This window comes from Nerophis ophidion, linkage group LG01, assembly GCF_033978795.1.
Source record: "Nerophis ophidion isolate RoL-2023_Sa linkage group LG01, RoL_Noph_v1.0, whole genome shotgun sequence".
In the NCBI taxonomy this organism is placed as follows: Eukaryota; Metazoa; Chordata; class Actinopteri; order Syngnathiformes; family Syngnathidae; genus Nerophis; species Nerophis ophidion.
Genome location: NC_084611.1, coordinates 86,915,440 through 86,934,607, shown reverse-complemented (window position 1 = coordinate 86,934,607; position 19,168 = coordinate 86,915,440). Strand labels below are relative to the sequence as shown.

General features: G+C 37.5%; 1 protein-coding gene across 1 annotated transcript in view; it reads right to left on the bottom strand.

Moving 5' to 3' along the window:
* LOC133561329 (voltage-dependent T-type calcium channel subunit alpha-1I-like) overlaps positions 1-19,168 on the bottom strand; it is a 289,397-nt gene that overhangs the window by 165,293 nt on the left and 104,936 nt on the right. The window contains exons 7-8 of the mRNA XM_061914691.1: positions 3,799-4,141; positions 3,625-3,717 (exon numbers count right to left, since the gene is read on the bottom strand). Of these exons, the coding sequence (XP_061770675.1) occupies positions 3,625-3,717; positions 3,799-4,141 (436 nt within the window). The remainder of the gene's footprint in view (positions 1-3,624; positions 3,718-3,798; positions 4,142-19,168) is intronic.

The window sequence follows — 19,168 nt, the reverse complement described above, 5'->3', positions numbered from 1 at the left end:
ATCCAACCACCCATCTGTCATCCATCATCAATGAATTTGTCCATCATTTATTCATGTATCAATCAAGTATTAATCCATCCATTTATGCCTAATTTATTGATTCATTCATTTAGCCATCCATCTTGCATTCACTTTTATATCCATCCAGAACTCATTCATTCACTCATTCGTCCATCCATCTTTACATCCATCATTCATTCATTCATTCATTCATCCACCATGTCTCCATCCATCCATCATCATCCTCCTTTAACTCCTAATCCATCCGTCCAACTATCAATCTATCATGAATTAATTAATTGATGCATTATTCGTTCATTCATTCATCATTTATTCATATATGTAGCTATAATTCATTCACTTATACATCCAGCCATCCATCCAATCACCCATCCGTCATACATCAGCAATTAATTTGAACATCATTCATTCATGTATCAATCCTTTATTCATCCATCCATCAATCCATAACTTGTTCATTTATTAATGCAGCCATCCATCTTGCATTCATTGTCCTAACCATCCATAACTCATTAATGTACTCATTCCTCCATCCATCGTTCATCATTCATTCCTTCATCCATCATTTCTCCATCCATCAATCATCCTCTGTTTAATCGTAATCCATCCGTCCACTATCAGTCTATCATGAATTAATTAATTGATCCATTATTAGTTCATTTATCCATCATTTAATCATATATGCAGCGATAATTCATTCACCTATTCATCCAGTCATCCATGTATCCATCCAACCACCCATCCATCATCAATTAATTTGTCCATCATTCATTCATGTAGCAATCATTTACTAATCCATCGATTTATGCATAATTCATTGATTCATGTATTTAGTCATCCATCTTGCATTCATTCACACTGACCTCACTTTTTACTTATACGGTATGTAGGAGTAGAATTGAAAGTAAGTAAAGTTAGTGGAGAAGAGTTAGCAGTGGTTAGCGAAGTTAGCTACGTTAAAACATAAGAAAAGTGAATAAAATTTTGAATGGAGTTTTTTGCAACCACCCTGATGTCACTTTGTATGTATATGTAGGAGTAGAATTGAAAGTAAGTTAAGTTAGCGGAGAAGAGTTAGCAGTGGTTAGCAAAGTTAGCTACATTAAAACATAAGAAAAGTAAATGGAGTTTTAAATGGAGTTTTTGCAACCACCCTGACGTCACTTTATATGTATATGTAAGAGTAGAATTGAAAGTAAGTAAAGTTAGCGGAGAAGAGTTAGCAGTGGTTAGCAAAGTTAGCTACGTTAAAACATAAAAAAAGTGAATAGAATTTGGAATGGAGTTTTTGCAACCACCCTGACGTCACTTTATATGTACATGAAGGAGTAGAAGTGAAAGTAAGTAAAGTTGGCGTAGAAGAGTTGGCAATAGTGAGCAAAGTTAGCTACATTAAAACATAACAAAAATGAATGGAGTTTTGAATGGAGTTTTTTTTTCAATCACCCAATCAAGTTGTATGCTGTCTCTGCTGCTGCCTGTACACGACGTAACACGTATGTATGTGTGTGTGTGTGTGTGTGTGTGTGTGTGTGTGTGTGTGTGTGTGTGTGTTTTCTGGCAATGCTTACTTAGTGGGGACATCGCTTTGTTTACACAGTCACCTTTAGGGGACCTCTGACGGTATGGGGACAAAAAAAAAAACAGGTCCCCTAAACAGAAACCTTTTTAAATGATAAGTCAGATCCATCAGATCCATTCTGAAGATGACTAAGTGATGTCTAAGCTTTGGCCAATATTTAATTTGAAGTTTTTTTTAAATGGTTCTCAGTAGTCACGAACAAATTTGTGTGAATTATGCAAAATGATTTAAATATGGTCCCCATGAACCATATTAACTCTTTTTCCCCAGGGTCCCCAGTAAGTCTGAACAGAACATTACTTCATCAATCCAGAGATTTAAAGACGTGTTTGAGCTAACTGGGCAGTGGCTATTTTACCTCGTTTTTGTTATGCCACCACAACCTGTAGAAAGGGTGGTCCCCACAAGTCATGAACAATGATAACCAGTGTGTGTGTGTGTGTGTGTGTTTTCTGGCAATGCTTACTTAATGGGGACATCGCTCTGTTTACACAGTCACCTTTAGAGGACCTCTGATGGTATGGGGACAAAAAAAAAAACAGGTCCCCTAAAGAGAAACCTTTTTAAATGACAAGTCAGATCCATTCTGAAAATGCCCAAGTGATTTTTAAGCTTTGGCCCACATTTACTTTGAACTTTTTTAAATGGTACTCAGTAGTCACGTACAGATTTGTGTGAATTATGCAAAATGATTTAAATTTGGTCCCCATGAACTATTATTAACTCTTTTTCCCCAGGGTCCCCAGTAAGTCTGAACAGCACATGACTTCATCAATCCAGAGATTTAAAGACGTGTATGAGCTAACTGGGCAGTGGCCATTTTACCTTATTTTTCTTATGCCTCCACAACCTGTAGAAAGGGTGGTCCCCACAAGTCATGAACAATGATAACCAGTGTGTGTGTGTGTGTGTGTGTGTGTTTGTGTGTGTGTGTGTGTGTGTGCGTGTGTGTGTGTGTGTGAGAGAGTGTGTGTGTTTTCTGGCAATACTTACAGTACTTAATGGGGACATCGCTGTGTTTACACAGTCACCTTTAGAGGACCTCTGACGGTATGGGGACGAAAAAAAACAGGTCCCCTAAAGGGAAACCTTTTTAAATGATAGTCAGATCCATTCTGAAAATGCCTAAGTGATTTTTAAGCTTTGGCCCACATTTAATTTGAACTTTTTTTATATGGTCCTCAGTATTCATGTACAGATTTGTGTGAATTATGCAAAATGATTTAAATTTGGTCCCCATGAACCATATTAACTCTTTTTCCCCCCAGGGTCCCCAGTAAGTCTGAACAGCACATTACTTCATCAATCCAGAGATTTAAAGACGTGTATGAGCTAACTGGGCAGTGGCCATTTTACCCCGTTTTTGTTATGCCTCCACAACCTGTAGAAAGGGTGGTCCCCACAAGTCATGAACAATGATAACCAGTGTGTGTGTGTGTGTGTGTGTGTGTGTGCGCATGAGTGCGTGCGTGTGTGAGAGTGTGTGTGTTTTCTGGAAATACTTACAGTACTTAATGGGGACATCACTCTGTTTACACAGTCACCTTTAGGGGACCTCTGACGGTATGGGGACAAAAAATAAAACAGGTCCCCTAAAGGGAAACCTTTTTAAATGATAGTCAGATCCATTCTGAAGATGCCTAAGTGATTTTTAAGCTTCGGCCCATATTTAATTTGAACTTTTTTTTATATGGTCCTCAGTAGTCACGTACAGATTTGTGTGAATGATGCAAAATTATTTAAATTTGGTCCCCATGAACCATATTAACTCTTTTTATCCCCAGGGTCCCCAGTAAGTCTGAACAGCACATTACTTCATCAATCCAGAGATTTAAAGACGTGTATGAGCTAACTGGGCAGTGGCCATTTTACCCCGTTTTTGTTATGCCTCCGCAACCTGTAGAAAGGATGGTCCCCACAAGTCATGAACAATGATAACCAGTGTGTGTGTGTGTGTGTGTGTGTGTGTGTGTGTGTGTGTGTGTGTGTGTGTGGGTGTGTGTGTTGTCGTTTGCACTCACAATGATGAGCAGGATGAAGTAGATGAAGTTATAGAAGGAGTGTGCGTCCATCACGTAGTACATGATCTCCACCCAGCCTTCCAAGGTGATCACCTGCACAAAAAGTTGAAACGGTGCGGGAAAAGGTTCGATTCCGCAAACAACTACTTCGCGAACGTCCGATACCGTCCTCACCTGGAAGATGACGATCCAGGCGTAGGCGATGTTGTCAAAGTTGATGGCGCCCTTGTGCGGGTTGCTGGAGCCGGTGTGACACCTGGTGTAGTACTGGTTCCAGTTGACGCAGAGGCCCGACGCGCCCACGCTGCCGTTGGCGGGCGGCTCCACGCTGAGACCCAGCGACTGGCGGTAGAGCACGTCGTCCTTGTCCAGGCAGCACGTGCGGCCTCCCTCGCGCCGCGCCGGCACGTCCGAACACGACATGATGCCGTTGTCCACGGGCAGCGAGCAGATGAAGGGCCGCTCGTCGTCCTCGCTCGCCATGTAGTAAGGACGCGGCAGGCTGACGCCGTACGTGCTGGGGGTCGACATCCCAAGAACATGAGATTACTCTTTAGGGACCGAATGTCCCTTTGGGACAGAGGACCCTATTGTATTTGTAAGGTTTTATTATTATTATTACCATACCGCCGCCTCTTTGAGCTGTAATTTGACCCCCATAACATGTCACCTTTTTTCAAACATTATCTCCTCTGAGCGCGTTTGTTGTGTCGGCTCAAACTCGCACAGGAGAGAGATTGAACCCTTCTGATTAAAAGTTAACTGTAATTTGACCCCCATAACATGCTTCAAAACTCACCAAATTTAACACACACATCAGGACTGGCAAAAATTGCGATCTAATTAAAAAAACAAAACCTAAAACTCTAGGAAAACACACGGACAAAACTGCTTGTAACGTCCGTTAAAAATGTCATAGAGACATGAAACAAAAACCTCTATGTAGGTCTGACTTAGACCTAGATTTCATACACTGATCTCCTTCAGCAGAAATCCACAGGAAGTTGGCAATTACCCCTTCAAAACAAAAGTTTTGTAAAAACCAGTCACCTTTTTTCAAACATTATCTCCTCTGAGCGCGTTTGTTGTGTCGGCTTCAAACTCGCACAGGAGAGAGATTGAACCCTTCTGATTAAGATTTAACTGTAATTTGACCCCATAACATGCTTCAAAACTCACCAAATTTAACACACACATCAGGACTGGCAAAAATTGCGATCTAATTAAAAAAACAAAACCCAAAACCCCAGGAAAACACACGGACAAAACTGCTTGTAACTTCCGTTAGGAATGTCGTAGCGAAATGAAACAAAAACCTCTATGTAGGTCTGACTTAGACCTAGATTTCATACACTGATCTCCTTCAGCAAAAATCAACAGGAAGTTGGCAATTACCCCTTCAAAACAAAAGTTTTGGAAAAACCCGTCACCTTTTTTCAAACATTATCTCCTCTGAGCGCGTTTGTTGTGTCGGCTTCAAACTCGCACAGGAGAGAGATTGAACCCTTCTGATTAAAAGTTAACTGTAATTTGACCCCCATAACATGCTTCAAAACTCACCAAATTTAACACACACATCAGGACTGGCAAAAATTGCCATCTAATTAAAAAAACAAAACCCAAAACTTTAGGAAAACACACGGACAAAACTGCTTGTAACGTCCGTTAAAAATGTCATAGAGACATGAAACAAAAACCTCCATGTAGGTCTGACTTAGACCTACATTTCATACACTGATCTCCTTCAGCAAAAATCAACAGGAAGTTGGCAATTACCCCTTCAAAACAAAAGTTTTGTAAAAACCCGTCACCTTTTTTCAAACATTATCTCCTCTGAGCGCGTTTGTTGTGTCGGCTTCAAACTCGCACAGGAGAGAGATTGAACCCTTCTGATTAAAAGTTAACTGTAATTTGACCCCCATAACATGCTTCAAAACTCACCAAATTTAACACACACAACAGGACTGGCAAAAATTGCGATCTGATTAAAAAAACAAAACCCAAAACTCCAGGAAAACACACGGACAAAACTGCTTGTAACTTCCGTTAGGAATGTCGTAGAGACATGGAACAAAAACTTCTATGTAGGTCTGACTTAGACCTAGATTTCATACACCAATCTCCTTCAGCAAAAATCAACAGGAAGTTGGCAATTACCCCTTCAAAACAAAAGTTTTGTAAAAACCCGTCACCTTTTTTCAAACATTATCTCCTCTGAGCGCGTTTGTTGTGTCGGCTTCAAACTCGCACAGGAGAGAGATTGAACCCTTCTGATTAAAGGTTAACTGTAATTTGACCCCCATAACATGCTTCAAAACTCACCAAATGTAACACACACATCAGGACTGGCAAAAATTGTGATCTAATTAAAAAAACAAAACCCAAAACTCTAGGAAAACACACGGACAAAATTGCTTGTAACTTCCGTTAGGAATGTCGTAGCGAAATGAAACAAAAACCTCTATGTAGGTCTGACTTAGACCTACATTTCATACACTAATCTCCTTCAGCAGAAATCAACAGGAAGTTGGCAATTACCCCTTCAAAACAAAAGTTTTGTAAAAACCCGTCACCTTTTTTCAAACATGATCTCCTCTGAGCGCGTTTGTTGTGTCGGCTTCAAACTCGCACAGGAGAGAGATTGAACCCTTCTGATTAAAAGTTAAGTGTAATTTGACCCCCATAACATGCTTCAAAACTCACCAAATTCAACACACACATCAGGACTGGCAAAAATTGCCATTTAATTAAAAAAACAAAACCCAAAACTCTAGGAAAACACACGGACAAAACTGCCTGTAACGTCCGTTAAAAATGTCATAGAGACATGAAACAAAAACCTCTATGTAGGTCTGACTTAGACCTAGATTTCATACACTGATCTCCTTCAGCAAAAATCAACAGGAAGTTGGCAATTACCCCTTCAAAACAAAAGTTTTGTAAAAACCCGTCACCTTTTTTCAAACATTATCTCCTCTGAGCGCGTTTGTTGTGTCGGCTTCAAACTCGCACAGGAGAGAGATTGAACCCTTCTGATTAAGAGTTAACTGTAATTTGACCCCCATAACATGCTTCAAAACCCACCAAATTTAACACACACGACAGGACTGGCAAAAATTGCGATCTAATTAAAAAAACAAAACCCAAAACTCTAGGAAAACACACGGACAAAACTGCTTGTAACTTCCGTTAAAAATGTCATAGAGACATGGAACAAAAACCTCTATGTAGATCTGACTTAGATCTAGATTTCATACACTGATCTCCTTCAGCAAAAATCAACAGGAAGTTGGCAATTACCCCTTCAAAACAAAAGTTTTGTAAAAACCCGTCACCTTTTTTCAAACATTATCTCCTCTGAGCGCGTTTGTTGTGTCGGCTTCAAACTCGCACAGGAGAGAGATTGAACCCTTCTGATTAAAAGTTGCGCAAAGAGTTGTTCTAACTGCTCTGGCTTTGATTTTACGAGCCTTCAAAGCAGGAAGCACCAGCGTGACCACACAATGCAGAGAAGGTAGGTAATGTGCGGGTAAAGATATGTTGACTGGGTGAAAGAAGGAGGCACCAGTTTGACAGCAGGATACAGAGAAGGTAGGTAATGTGGAGGTAATATGTTGTCTGGGTGATGGCAGGAAGCACCAGCGTGTATGGGTGACAGAAAGAAGCACCAGTGTGACCCCAGGATGCAGGGAAGGTAGGTAATGTGCAGGTAAAGATATGTTGAATGGGTAAAGGCAGGAAACACCAGCAAAAGTCGATCCCGTCCATTGCTGCTTGTAGCTTTAATTTATATTGTTTTGGTCTTTTTGGTCAAAGATTACCCTCCAATTTTTTTTTTTTTGTGATTGATGCTGTATTACTGCCTTTTCCAAGATTTAACCAAAACATTCATGTTCACGATCAGATTTTTTTTTGCTCAACCTCCTCCCTTTCTCTCGAATAAATATTTAAAAAAGATTACCCTTTCTCTGGATATTTCTTAGTTGAATAGAAAAAAAATACAAAACAAGACCAAGTGCAACAAAAAAATCAATAGAGTTCTTGCAGGAAAAAAAAAATGTTTTAGCCTAGGCAAGTGTTAGAATAATTGTATCTAAGTTATCATAACTTTGTGTTGCCATGAGTTCCCGGTGAGAGGACAAAAGCTGTATTTGATCCTCCCAAGCAAAAGGTTTGTAAAACTCCACTGTGTAGGATGGGAAGCAACATGAAGGTTTTCTGATTTGTTGATGTATTGTAATGGGCAGGGAAGATGAAGCAGAACCTGACTCCTCACCAGGCACCTATTTTTTGAACTGTTTTAAGACCTTTTCTTTGAAATGTTTGTAATAAAAGGCGATGGCTGTTTACGACCCCCGTCCCTTAGAAACAGCTGTTGCCATTAAATCAGGGAAAGTCCAAATAAAAGAGGAGGCGTACAATCTTTCGTAAATGTCTACACGTTTCTCCTCATTGAGCCAAATTTAATTCTGTCTCTGTTTGATTCCTTGCTTCTTGTCTTGTTTAATAGATGTCATCAGTGTTTGAACCTGACAGCAAGCTTCAGGGTTCATGCCCTGATATGCCAAAAACAACCATAAATGTCTGAATATCAGCTCCAAAAATGCATATTGGACCGTATAACTTATGATCTTAGTCTCTCTTAATCATCTTGGATCACATAAGCAAACATCAATAGGATTCTTGCAGCAAAACAGAGTCAGTTCAGTCATTGTGAGCATTAAATCAACAGGGTTCTTGCCCTAAAATGCAACAACATTTATTCAAATTTGCATTTTGCGTCATTAAACTTCTTAAAACGAATGTCCTCCATGCATCTTAGGCCCAATATTAACAACAATCAATAGGGTTCTTGCAGAAAAAAAAAAAAAAAGCCACTATGTGAACATCAAATCAACAGGATTCTCGTCCTGATATGCAAAACAACCATAAAAGTCTGAAAATCAGTTCCAAATATAAAAAAATATGCAGCATCCTGTCTAACTCGATGAACTCAGTCTCCATTAATAATCTTGGTTCAATCAAAACAAAAATCAGTAAGATTCTTGATGGAAAACAGAGACATTTCAGCCATTATGATCATTAAATCAACAGGGTTCTTGCCCTGATATCAATCAATCAATCAATCAATGTTTACTTATATAGCCCTAAATCACTAGTGTCTCAAAGGGCTGCACAAACCACTACGACATCCTCGGTAGGCCCACATAAGGGCAAGGAAAACTCACACTCAGTGGGACATCGGTGACAATAATGACTATGAGAACCTTGGAGAGGAGGAAAGCAATGGATGTCGAGCGGGTCTAACATGATACTGTGAAAGTTCAATCCATAATGGATCCAACACAGTCGCGAGAGTCCAGTCCAAAGCGGATCCAACACAGCAGCGAGAGTCCCGTTCACAGCGGAGCCAGCAGGAAACCATCCCAAGCGGAGGCGGATCAGCAGCGCAGAGATGTCCCCAGCCGATACACAGGCGAGCAGTACATGGCCACCGGATCGGACCGGACCCCCTCCACAAGGGAGAGCGGGACATAGAAGAAAAAGAAAAGAAACGGCAGATCAACTGGTCTAAAAAGGGAGTCTATTTAAAGGCTAGAGTATACAGATGAGTTTTAAGGTGAGACTTAAATGCTTCTACTGAGGTGGCATCCCGAACTGTTACCGGGAGGGCATTCCAGAGTACTGGAGCCCGAACGGAAAACGCTCTATAGCCCACAGACTTTTTTTGGGCTCTAGGAATCACTAATAAGCCGGAGTCCTTTGAAGGCAGATTTCTTGCCGGGACATATGGTACAATACAATCGGCAAGATAGGATGGAGCTAGACCGTGTAGTATTTTATACGTAAGTAGTAAAACCTTAAAGTCACATCTTAAGTGCACAGGAAGCCAGTGCTGGTGAGCCAGTGTAGGTATATATGTATGTATATATGTATATAAAGGTATATACAGTATAGGTATATATGTATGTATATATGTATATAAAGGTATATACAGTATAGGTATATATGTATGTATATATGTATATAAAGGTATATACAGTATAGGTATATATGTATGTATATATGTATATAAAGGTATATACAGTACAGGCGTAATGTGATCAAACTTTCTTGTTCTTGTCAAAAGTCTAGCAGCCGCATTTTGTACCAACTGTAATCTTTTAATGCTAGACATGGGGAGACCCGAAAATAATAAGTTACAGTAATCGAGGCGAGACGTAACAAACGCATGGATAATGATCTCGGCGTCTTTAGTGGACAGAATGGAGCGAATTTTAGCGATATTACGGAGATGAAAGAAGGCCGTTTTAGTAACGCTTTTAATGTGTGACTCAAAGGGGAATAACTTTGTGTCAAATTTGCAATTTTGTGTGATTTAACTTTTGAAACAAATGTCCTCCATGCACCTAAGGCCCAATATCAACAAAAATCAATAGGGTTCTTGTTTACAAAACAACTTAAGCCACTATTTGAATATAAAATCAACATGATTCTTGTCCTGGTTGGCAAAACAACAATAAAAGTCAGAAAATCAAATCCAAATACAAAAATTATGCAGCATGCTGTCTAACTTGATGAACTCAGTCTCCATTTATAATCTTGGATCCATTAAAACAAAAATCAGTAGGATTCTTGCTGGAAAACCGAGTCATTTTAGCCATTGTGATCATTAAATCAACAGGGTTCTTGCCCGACATGGAATAACTTTGTGTGAAATTTGCATTTTTTTGTCATTTAACTTTTGAAACAAATGTCCTCCATGCATCTAAGGTCCAATATCAACACAAATCAATAGGGTTCTTGTATAAAAAACAACTTAAGTCACTATGTGAATATCAAATCAACAGGATTCTTGTCCTGATATGCAAAACAACCATAAAAGTCTGAAAATCAGTTCCATATATAAATAATATGCAGCGTCTTAAATGTCCTCCATGGCTCTAAGGCCCAATATCAACACAAATCAATAGGGTGCTTGTTTACAAAACAACTTAAGCCACTATTTGAATATAAAATCAACATGATTCTTGTCCTGATATGCAAAACAACAATAAGAGTCTGAAAATCAAATCCAAATACAAAAATGATGCAGCATCCTGTCTAACTTGATGAACTCAGTCTCCAATAATAATCTCGGATCAATTAAAACAAAAATCAGTAGGATTCTTGCTGGAAAACCGAGTCATTTCAGTCATTATGATCATTAAATCAACAGGGTTCTTGCCCGACATGGAATAACGTTGTGTCAAATTTGCATTTTTTTGTCATTTAACTTTTAAAACAAATGTCCTCCATGCCTCCAAGGTCCAATATCAACACAAATCAATAGGGTTCTTGTTTACAAAACAACTTAAGCCACTATTTGAATATAAAATCAACAGGATTCTTGTCCTGGTATGCAAAACAACCATAAAAGTCTGAAAATCAGTTCCAAATATAAATAATATGCAGCGTCTTAAATGTCCTCCATGCATCTAAGGCCCAATATCAACACAAATCAATAGGGTTCTTGTTTACAAAACAACTTAAGTCACTATTTGAATATAAAATCAACAGGATTCTTGTCCTGGTATGCAAAACAACCATAAAAGTCTGAAAATCAAATCCAAATACAAAAATGATGCAGCATCCTGTCTAACTTGATGAACTCAGTCTCCATTAATAATCTCGGATCAATTAGAACAAAAATCAGTAGGATTCTTGATGGAAAACAGAGTCATTTTAGCCATTGTGATCATTAAATCAACAGGGTTCTTGCCCGACATGGAATAACATTGTGTCAAATTTGCATTTTTTTGTCATTTAACTTTTAAAACAAATGTCCTCCATGCCTCCAAGGTCCAATATCAACACAAATCAATAGGGTTCTTGTTTACAAAACAACTTAAGTCACTATTTGAATATAAAATCAACAGGATTCTTGTCCTGGTATGCAAAACAACCATAAAAGTCTGAAAATCAAATCCAAATACAAAAATGATGCAGGATCCTGTCTAACTCGATGAACTCAGTCTCCATTTATAATCTTGGATCCATTAAAACATAAATCAGTAGGAATCTTGCTGGAAAACCGAGTCATTTCAGCCATTATGATCATTAAATCAACAGGGTTCTTGCCCGACATGGAATAAAATTGTGTCAAATTTGCAATTTTGTGTTATTTAACTTTTGAAACAAATGTCCGCCATGCATCTAAGGCCCAATATCAACACAAATCAATAGAGTTCTTGTTTACAAAACCACTTAAGCCACTATTTGAATATAAAATCAACATGATTCTTGTCCTGATATGCAAAACAACCATAAAAGTCTGAAAATCAGTTCCAAATATAAATAATATGCAGCGTCTTAAATGTCCTCCATGCCTCTAAGGCCCAACATCAACACAAATCAATAGGGTTCTTGTTTACTAAACAACTTAAGCCACTATTTGAATATAAAATCAACATGATTCTTGTCCTGATATGCAAAACAACAATAAGAGTCTGAAAATCAAATCCAAATACAAAAATTATGCAGCATCCTGTCTAACTTGATGAATTCAGTCTCCATTTATAATCTTGGATCCATTAAAACAAAAATCAGTAGGATTCTTGATGGAAAACAGAGACATTTTAGCCATTGTGATCATTAAATCAACAGGGTTCTTGCCCTGATATGGAATAAAATTGTGTCAAATTTGCAATTTTGTATGATTTAACTTTTTAAACTAATGTCCGCCATGCATCTAAGGCCCAATATCAACACAAATCAATAGGGTTCTTGTTTACAAAACAACTTAAGCCACTATTTGAATATAAAATCAACAGGATTCTTGTCCTGATATGCAAAACAACCATAAAAGTCTGAAAATCAGTTCCAAATATAAATAATATGCAGCGTCTTAAATGTCCTCCATGCCTCTAAGGCCCAACATCAACACAAATCAATAGGGTTCTTGTTTACAAAACAACTTAAGCCACTATTTGAATATAAAATCAACACGATTCTTGTCCTGATATGCAAAACAACAATAAGAGTCTGAAAATCAAATCCAAATACAAAAATTATGCAGCATCCTGTCTAACTTGATGAATTCAGTCTCCATTTATAATCTTGGATCCATTAAAACAAAAATCAGTAGGATTCTTGATGGAAAACAGAGACATTTTAGCCATTGTGATCATTAAATCAACAGGGTTCTTGCCCTGATATGGAATAAAATTGTGTCAAATTTGCAATTTTTTGTCATTCAACTTTTAAAACAAATGTCCTCCATGCATCTAAGGCCCAATATCAACACAAATCAATAGGGTTCTTGTATAAAAAACAACTTAAGTCACTATGTGAATATAAAATCAACATGATTCTTGTCCTGATATGCAAAACAACAATAAGAGTCTGAAAATCAAATCCAAATACAAAAATTATGCAGCATCCTGTCTAACTTGATGAATTCAGTCTCCATTTATAATCTTGGATCCATTAAAACAAAAATCAGTAGGATTCTTGATGGAAAACAGAGACATTTTAGCCATTGTGATCATTAAATCAACAGGGTTCTTGCCCTGATATGGAATAAAATTGTGTCAAATTTGCAATTTTGTATGATTTAACTTTTTAAACTAATGTCCTCCATGCATCTAAGGCCCAATATCAACACAAATCAATAGGGTTCTTGTTTACAAAACAACTTAAGCCACTATTTGAATATAAAATCAACAGGATTCTTGTCCTGATATGCAAAACAACAATAAAAGTCTGAAAATCAGTTCCAAATATAAATAATATCGAGCGTCCTGGATCCTATTACTTTTGATCCTAGTCTCCTTTAATCATCTTGGATCCATAAACAAACATCAATAGGGTTCTTGCATGAAAACAGACTAATTTCACCCACTTTTAGCATGAAACCAACAGGAATCTTGCCCTGATATGCAACAAGATTTAGTCAAATTAGAATTTTGTGTCATTTGAATCGCTTCTGAGCATCTTAGACTCAATATTGACAAAAATGAATAGGGTTCTTGCTGCAAATCACAACCCTTTCAGCCACTATGTGAGCATCAAATCAACGGGGTTCTTGCCCTGTTATGCAAAAACAATCATAAATGTCTGAAAATCAGTTCAAATTCCATTTTGGGTGTATACATTTAGATCCTAGACCACCTTAATCATATTTGATGGCATAAAAAAAAAACATCAATAGGATTCTTGCAGCAAAAGAGTCATTTCACCCACTGTGAGCATTAAATCAACAGAGTTATCGCCCTAATATGCAAGAACAATTCCTCAAAAAGTGCACCCAGGAACTTGAAATATCCTCCTCAAGCATCTTAGATGAATTATATGTATGGAAAAATCAATAGGGTTCTTGCAACAAAACAATTTTAGCCACTTTGAGCATCAAATCAACCGGGTTCTTGTCCTGATGTGCAGAAACAACCCTAAATGCCTGAAAATTTGCTCTAAAATTCATGAACTTAGTCTCCATTAATCATCTTGGATCCATTATCATAAAAATCAATAGTATTCTTGCTGGAATACAGAGTCATTTCAGTCATTATGATCATTAAATCAACAAAGTTCTTACCCTGATATGGAAATACATTTGGTATAATTTGCATTTTGTGTCATTTAACTTCTGAAACTAATATCCTTCATGCATCTAAGACCGAATATCAGCAAAAATCAATAGGGTTCTTGCATAAAAATAATTTTAGCCACTATGTGAATATCAAATCAACAGGTTTCTTGCCTGATGTGCAAAAATAACAATAAATGTCTGAAAATCAGTTAAAATTGCATTTTGGGGCGTATACATTTAGATCCTAGACTCCCTTAATCATCTTTGATGGCATAAAAAAAATGTCAATAGGATTCTTGCATCAAAACAGACTAATTTCACCAACTGTGATCAATAAATCAACAGGATTCTTGCACTGATAAGCAAAAACATTCCCTCAGATGTGCATTTTGTGTCATTTAACGTCTGATCTAAATCTCCTCAGAGCATCTTAGTCCCAATTTCAACAAAAATCAATAGGGTTCTTGCAACAAAACAACAAGTTCAGTTTCTGTGAGCATTAAACCAACAGGGTTCTTGTCCTGGTTTGCAAAAACATTTAGTCAAATGTGCATTTTGTGTCATTTGAATCTCTTCTGAGTGTCTTAGACCCAACATAAAACATCAATAGGATTCTTGCATCAAAACAGACTAAGTTCACCGACTGTGAGCATCAAATCAACCGGGTTCTTGTCCTGATGTGCAGAAACAACCCTAAATGCCTGAAAATTTGCTCTAAAATTAATGAACTTAGTCTCCATTAATCATCTTGGATCCATTAACATAAAAATCAATAGTATTCTTGCTAGAATACAGAGTCATTTCAGTCATTATGATCATTAAATCAACAAAGTTCTTGCCCTGATATGGAAATACATATAGTAAAATTTGCATTTTGTGTCATTTAACTTCTGAAACCAATATCCTTCATGCATCTAAGACCGAATATCAGCAAAAATCAATAGGGTTCTTGCATAAAAATAATTTTAGCCACTATGTGAATATCAAATCAACAGGTTTCTTGCCTGATGTGCAAAAATAACAATAAATGTCTGAAAATCAGTTCAAATAAAATTTTGGGGCGTATACATTTAGATCCTAGACTCCCTTAATTATCTTTGATGGCATAAAAAAAACATCAATAGGATTCTTGCATCAAAACAGACTAATTTAACCCACTGTGATCATTAAATCAACAGGGTTCTTGCCCTGAAATGCAAAAAAATTCCCTCAAATATTAATTTTGTGTCATTTAACTTCTGACCCGAATCTCCTCCGAGCATCTTAGTCCCAATTTCCAAAAACATCAATAGGGTTCTTGCAGCAAAACAACAAGTTCAGTTACCCTGAGCATTAAATCAACAGGGTTATTTCCTGATGAGCAAAAACAACCATAAATTGCATTTTGGACTGCATAAATGTACAAACCCTGCTTCCATATGAGTTGGGAAATTGCGTGTGATGTAAATATAAACGGAATACAATGATTTGCAAATCATTCTCAACCCATATTCAGTTGAATATGCTACAAAAACAACATATTTGATGTTCAAACTGATAAACATTTAATATTTTGCAAATAATCATTAACTTTAGAATTTGATGCCAGCAACACGTGACAAAGAAGTTGGGAAAGGTGGCAATAAATACTGATAAAGTTGAGGAATGCGCATCAAACACTTATTTAGAACATCCCACAGGTGTGCAGGCTAATTGGGAACAGGTGGGTGCCATGATTGGGTGTAAAAACAGCTTCCCAAAAAATGCTCAGTCTTTCACAAGAAAGGATGGGGCGAGGTACACCCCTTTGTCCGCAACTGCGTGAGCAAATAGTCAAACAGTTTAAGAACAACGTTTCTCAAAGTGCAATTGCAAGACATGTAGGGATTTCAACATCTACGCTCCATAATATCATCAAAAGGTTCAGAGAATCTGGAGAAATCACTCCACGTAAGCGGCATGGCCGGAAACCAACATTGAATCGATCCCTCAGACGGCACAGTATCAAAAACTGACATCAGTCTCTAAAGGATATCACCACATGGACTCAGGAACACTTCAGAAAACCACTGTCACTAAATACATTTCGTTGCTTCATCTGTAAGTGCAGGTTAAAGCTCTACTATGCAAAGCGAAATCCATTTATTAACAACATCCAGAAACGCCGCCGGCTTCTCTGGGCCCGAGATCATCTAAGATGGACTGATGCAAAGTGGAAAAGTGTTCTGTGGTCTGATGAGTCCACATTTCAAATTGTTTTTGGAAATATTCGACATTGTGTCATCCGGACCAAAGGGGAAGCGAACCATCCAGACTGTTATCGACGCAAAGTTGAAAAGCCAGCATCTGTGATGGTATGGGGGTGCATTAGTGCCCGAGGCATGGGTAACTTACACATCTGTGAAGGCACCATTAATGCTGAAAGGTACATACAGGTTTTGGAACAACATATGCTGCCATCTAAGCGCCATCTTTTTCATGGACGCCCCTGCTTATTTCAGCAAGACAATGCCAAGCCACATTCAGCATGTGTTACAACAGCGTGGCTTCGTAGTAAAAGAGTGCGGGTACTTCCCTGGCCCGCCTGCAGTCCAGTCCTGTCTCCCATCGAAAATGTGTGGCGTATTATGAAGCGTAAAATATGACAGCGGAGACCCCGGACTGTTGAACGACTGAAGCTCTACATAAAACCAAAATGGGAAAGAATTCCACTTTCAAAGCGTCAACAATTAGTTTCCTCAGTTCCCAAACGTTTATTGAGTGTTGTTAAAAGAAAAGGTGATGTAACACAGTGGTGAACATGCCCTTTCCCAACTACTTTGGCACGTGTTGCAACCATGAAATTCTAAGTTAATTATTATTTGCAAAAAAACTACAAAGTTTATGAGTTTGAACATCAAATATGTTGTCTTTGTAGTGCATTCAACTGAATATGGGTTGAGAATGATTTGCAAATCATTGTATTCTGTTTTTATTTACATCTAACACAATTTTCCCAACTCATATGGAAACGGGGTTTGTAGATTCCTAGACTCTCTTGATCATCTTTGATGGCATTAAAAAAAACGTCTTGCATCAAAACAGACTCATTTCCCCCACTGTGATCATTAAATCAAGAGGATTCTTACCCTGACTCAAATTTGCATTTTGTCACATTTCACCAACTCTCCTCCGAACATCTCAGTCCCGGTTTGAACAAAAATCAATAGGGTTCTTGCAGAAAAACAACACGTCCAGTTATTGTGAGCATTAAATCAACAGGGTCCTCACCCTGGTATGCAAAAACAAACATAAATATCGAACAAACTAACATCAATAGGATTCCTGCGGCAATTTGAACCCAATCCAGTACAAAATCAACGGGGTTCTTGCACTTCCATGGGACAAAACCCAGAGAGTGTGAAAAAGGTCCGAGGCTGCTAGAGTTAGATTTATGCATGGCGTGAACGCTGAGCCCTCCACACATCACAATTGGCTGGGTCAAAATCAATAGGGTACTTGCTGACTTCCTGTTCACGCCACATATGGTCATGATCACCACTTCCTGTGCGGCGTGACGGATCAGACCCCGAGCGGCTCAGAGGATCAAAGCCCGGCGTTTGTTATCGGATCGGACATCGAGCGTGCGTGTGTGTGTGTGTGTGTGTGTGTGTGTGTGTGTGTGTGTGTGTGCGTTGTTACCGACAGCGTGAAAAATAAATCCCGTCAGGTGGGTCAGGCGTCCGTATGATTGCACTCACGCGCCACCTCATCTCCAAATTGGTTGCCATGGCGACGCGCTGACCCCCCGCCACACACAATAATTTTCTCTTCCTTCAAACCCCCCATCCCCCCTCTCCCCCAGAACAATCACACAACTCAAAGCAAGACCTCTATTCATTTTAGCAGATGGACTTTTGAAGCCCCTCCCCCTGCAGGATCCCCTGTGTCTTCAGGGACAAGGTCAAGGATCCTGTTCAAGAGGATCTTGTCTGGACTTTAGTCAAAGCAAGAACCCGATTTATTTTGTTGGATAATCCAGCCAAAGAAAGTGTTTGATTTTTAAGTCACTCAGCTTTGTTTAATTTTAAGTTATATTTTAAGTGTTGCCATGTTTGAAGGAAAAATATACAATTTTATTTATTTTTTGTATTAATTTTTTTAAAATCTTTTTAATTTTTTTAAGAGTTGATATGTTGGAGGGAACTGGGGGGGAAAGGTTGGATCAATCCCTTGTCATTAAAAATATATATATATATTTTTTTTTAATATATATATAAATAAGTAAATACACAAAAAAATATAAAATTTTATTTATTTTTTGTATTAATTGTTTAAAGATCTTTTAAAACATTTTAAGAGTTGATATGGTAGAGGGATTTGGGGTGAAAGGTTGGATCAATCCCTTGTCATGGCAAATATTTGTAATTTTGTATTATTTTACTTGACATTAAAAAACTACATATAAAAATATACAATTTTAATTATTTATGTATTTTTTAGTTTTTTAATATTTTAAACATTTTTAAGAGTTTATTTGATGGAGGGAACTTGGGTGAAAGGTTGGATCAATCCCCTGTCATGGCAAATATTTGTATTTTTTAAAAATTTTGTTTTACAAAAAAAAGTAATACAAATAAAATTAAAAATTTTAGTCATGTTGTGTGTTATTTTTTTATTTCAATCTTTTTATTCTTTTTTTTTTCAAGAATTGAAAATATACAATTTTAATTATTTTTTGTATTAATTTTTTTTAATCTTTGACATTTTTTTAAGAGTTGATATGTTGGAGGGAACTGGGGTGAAAGGTTGGATCAATCCCTTGTCATTACAAATATATATATATTTTTTTATATATAAAAATAAGTAAATACACATAAAAATATACAATTTTATTTTTTTTTGTATTAATTTTTAAAAAATCTTTAAAACAATTTTAAGAGTTGATATGATAGAGGGATTTGGGGTGAAAGGTTGGATCGATCCCTTGTCATGGCAAATATTTGTAATTTTGTA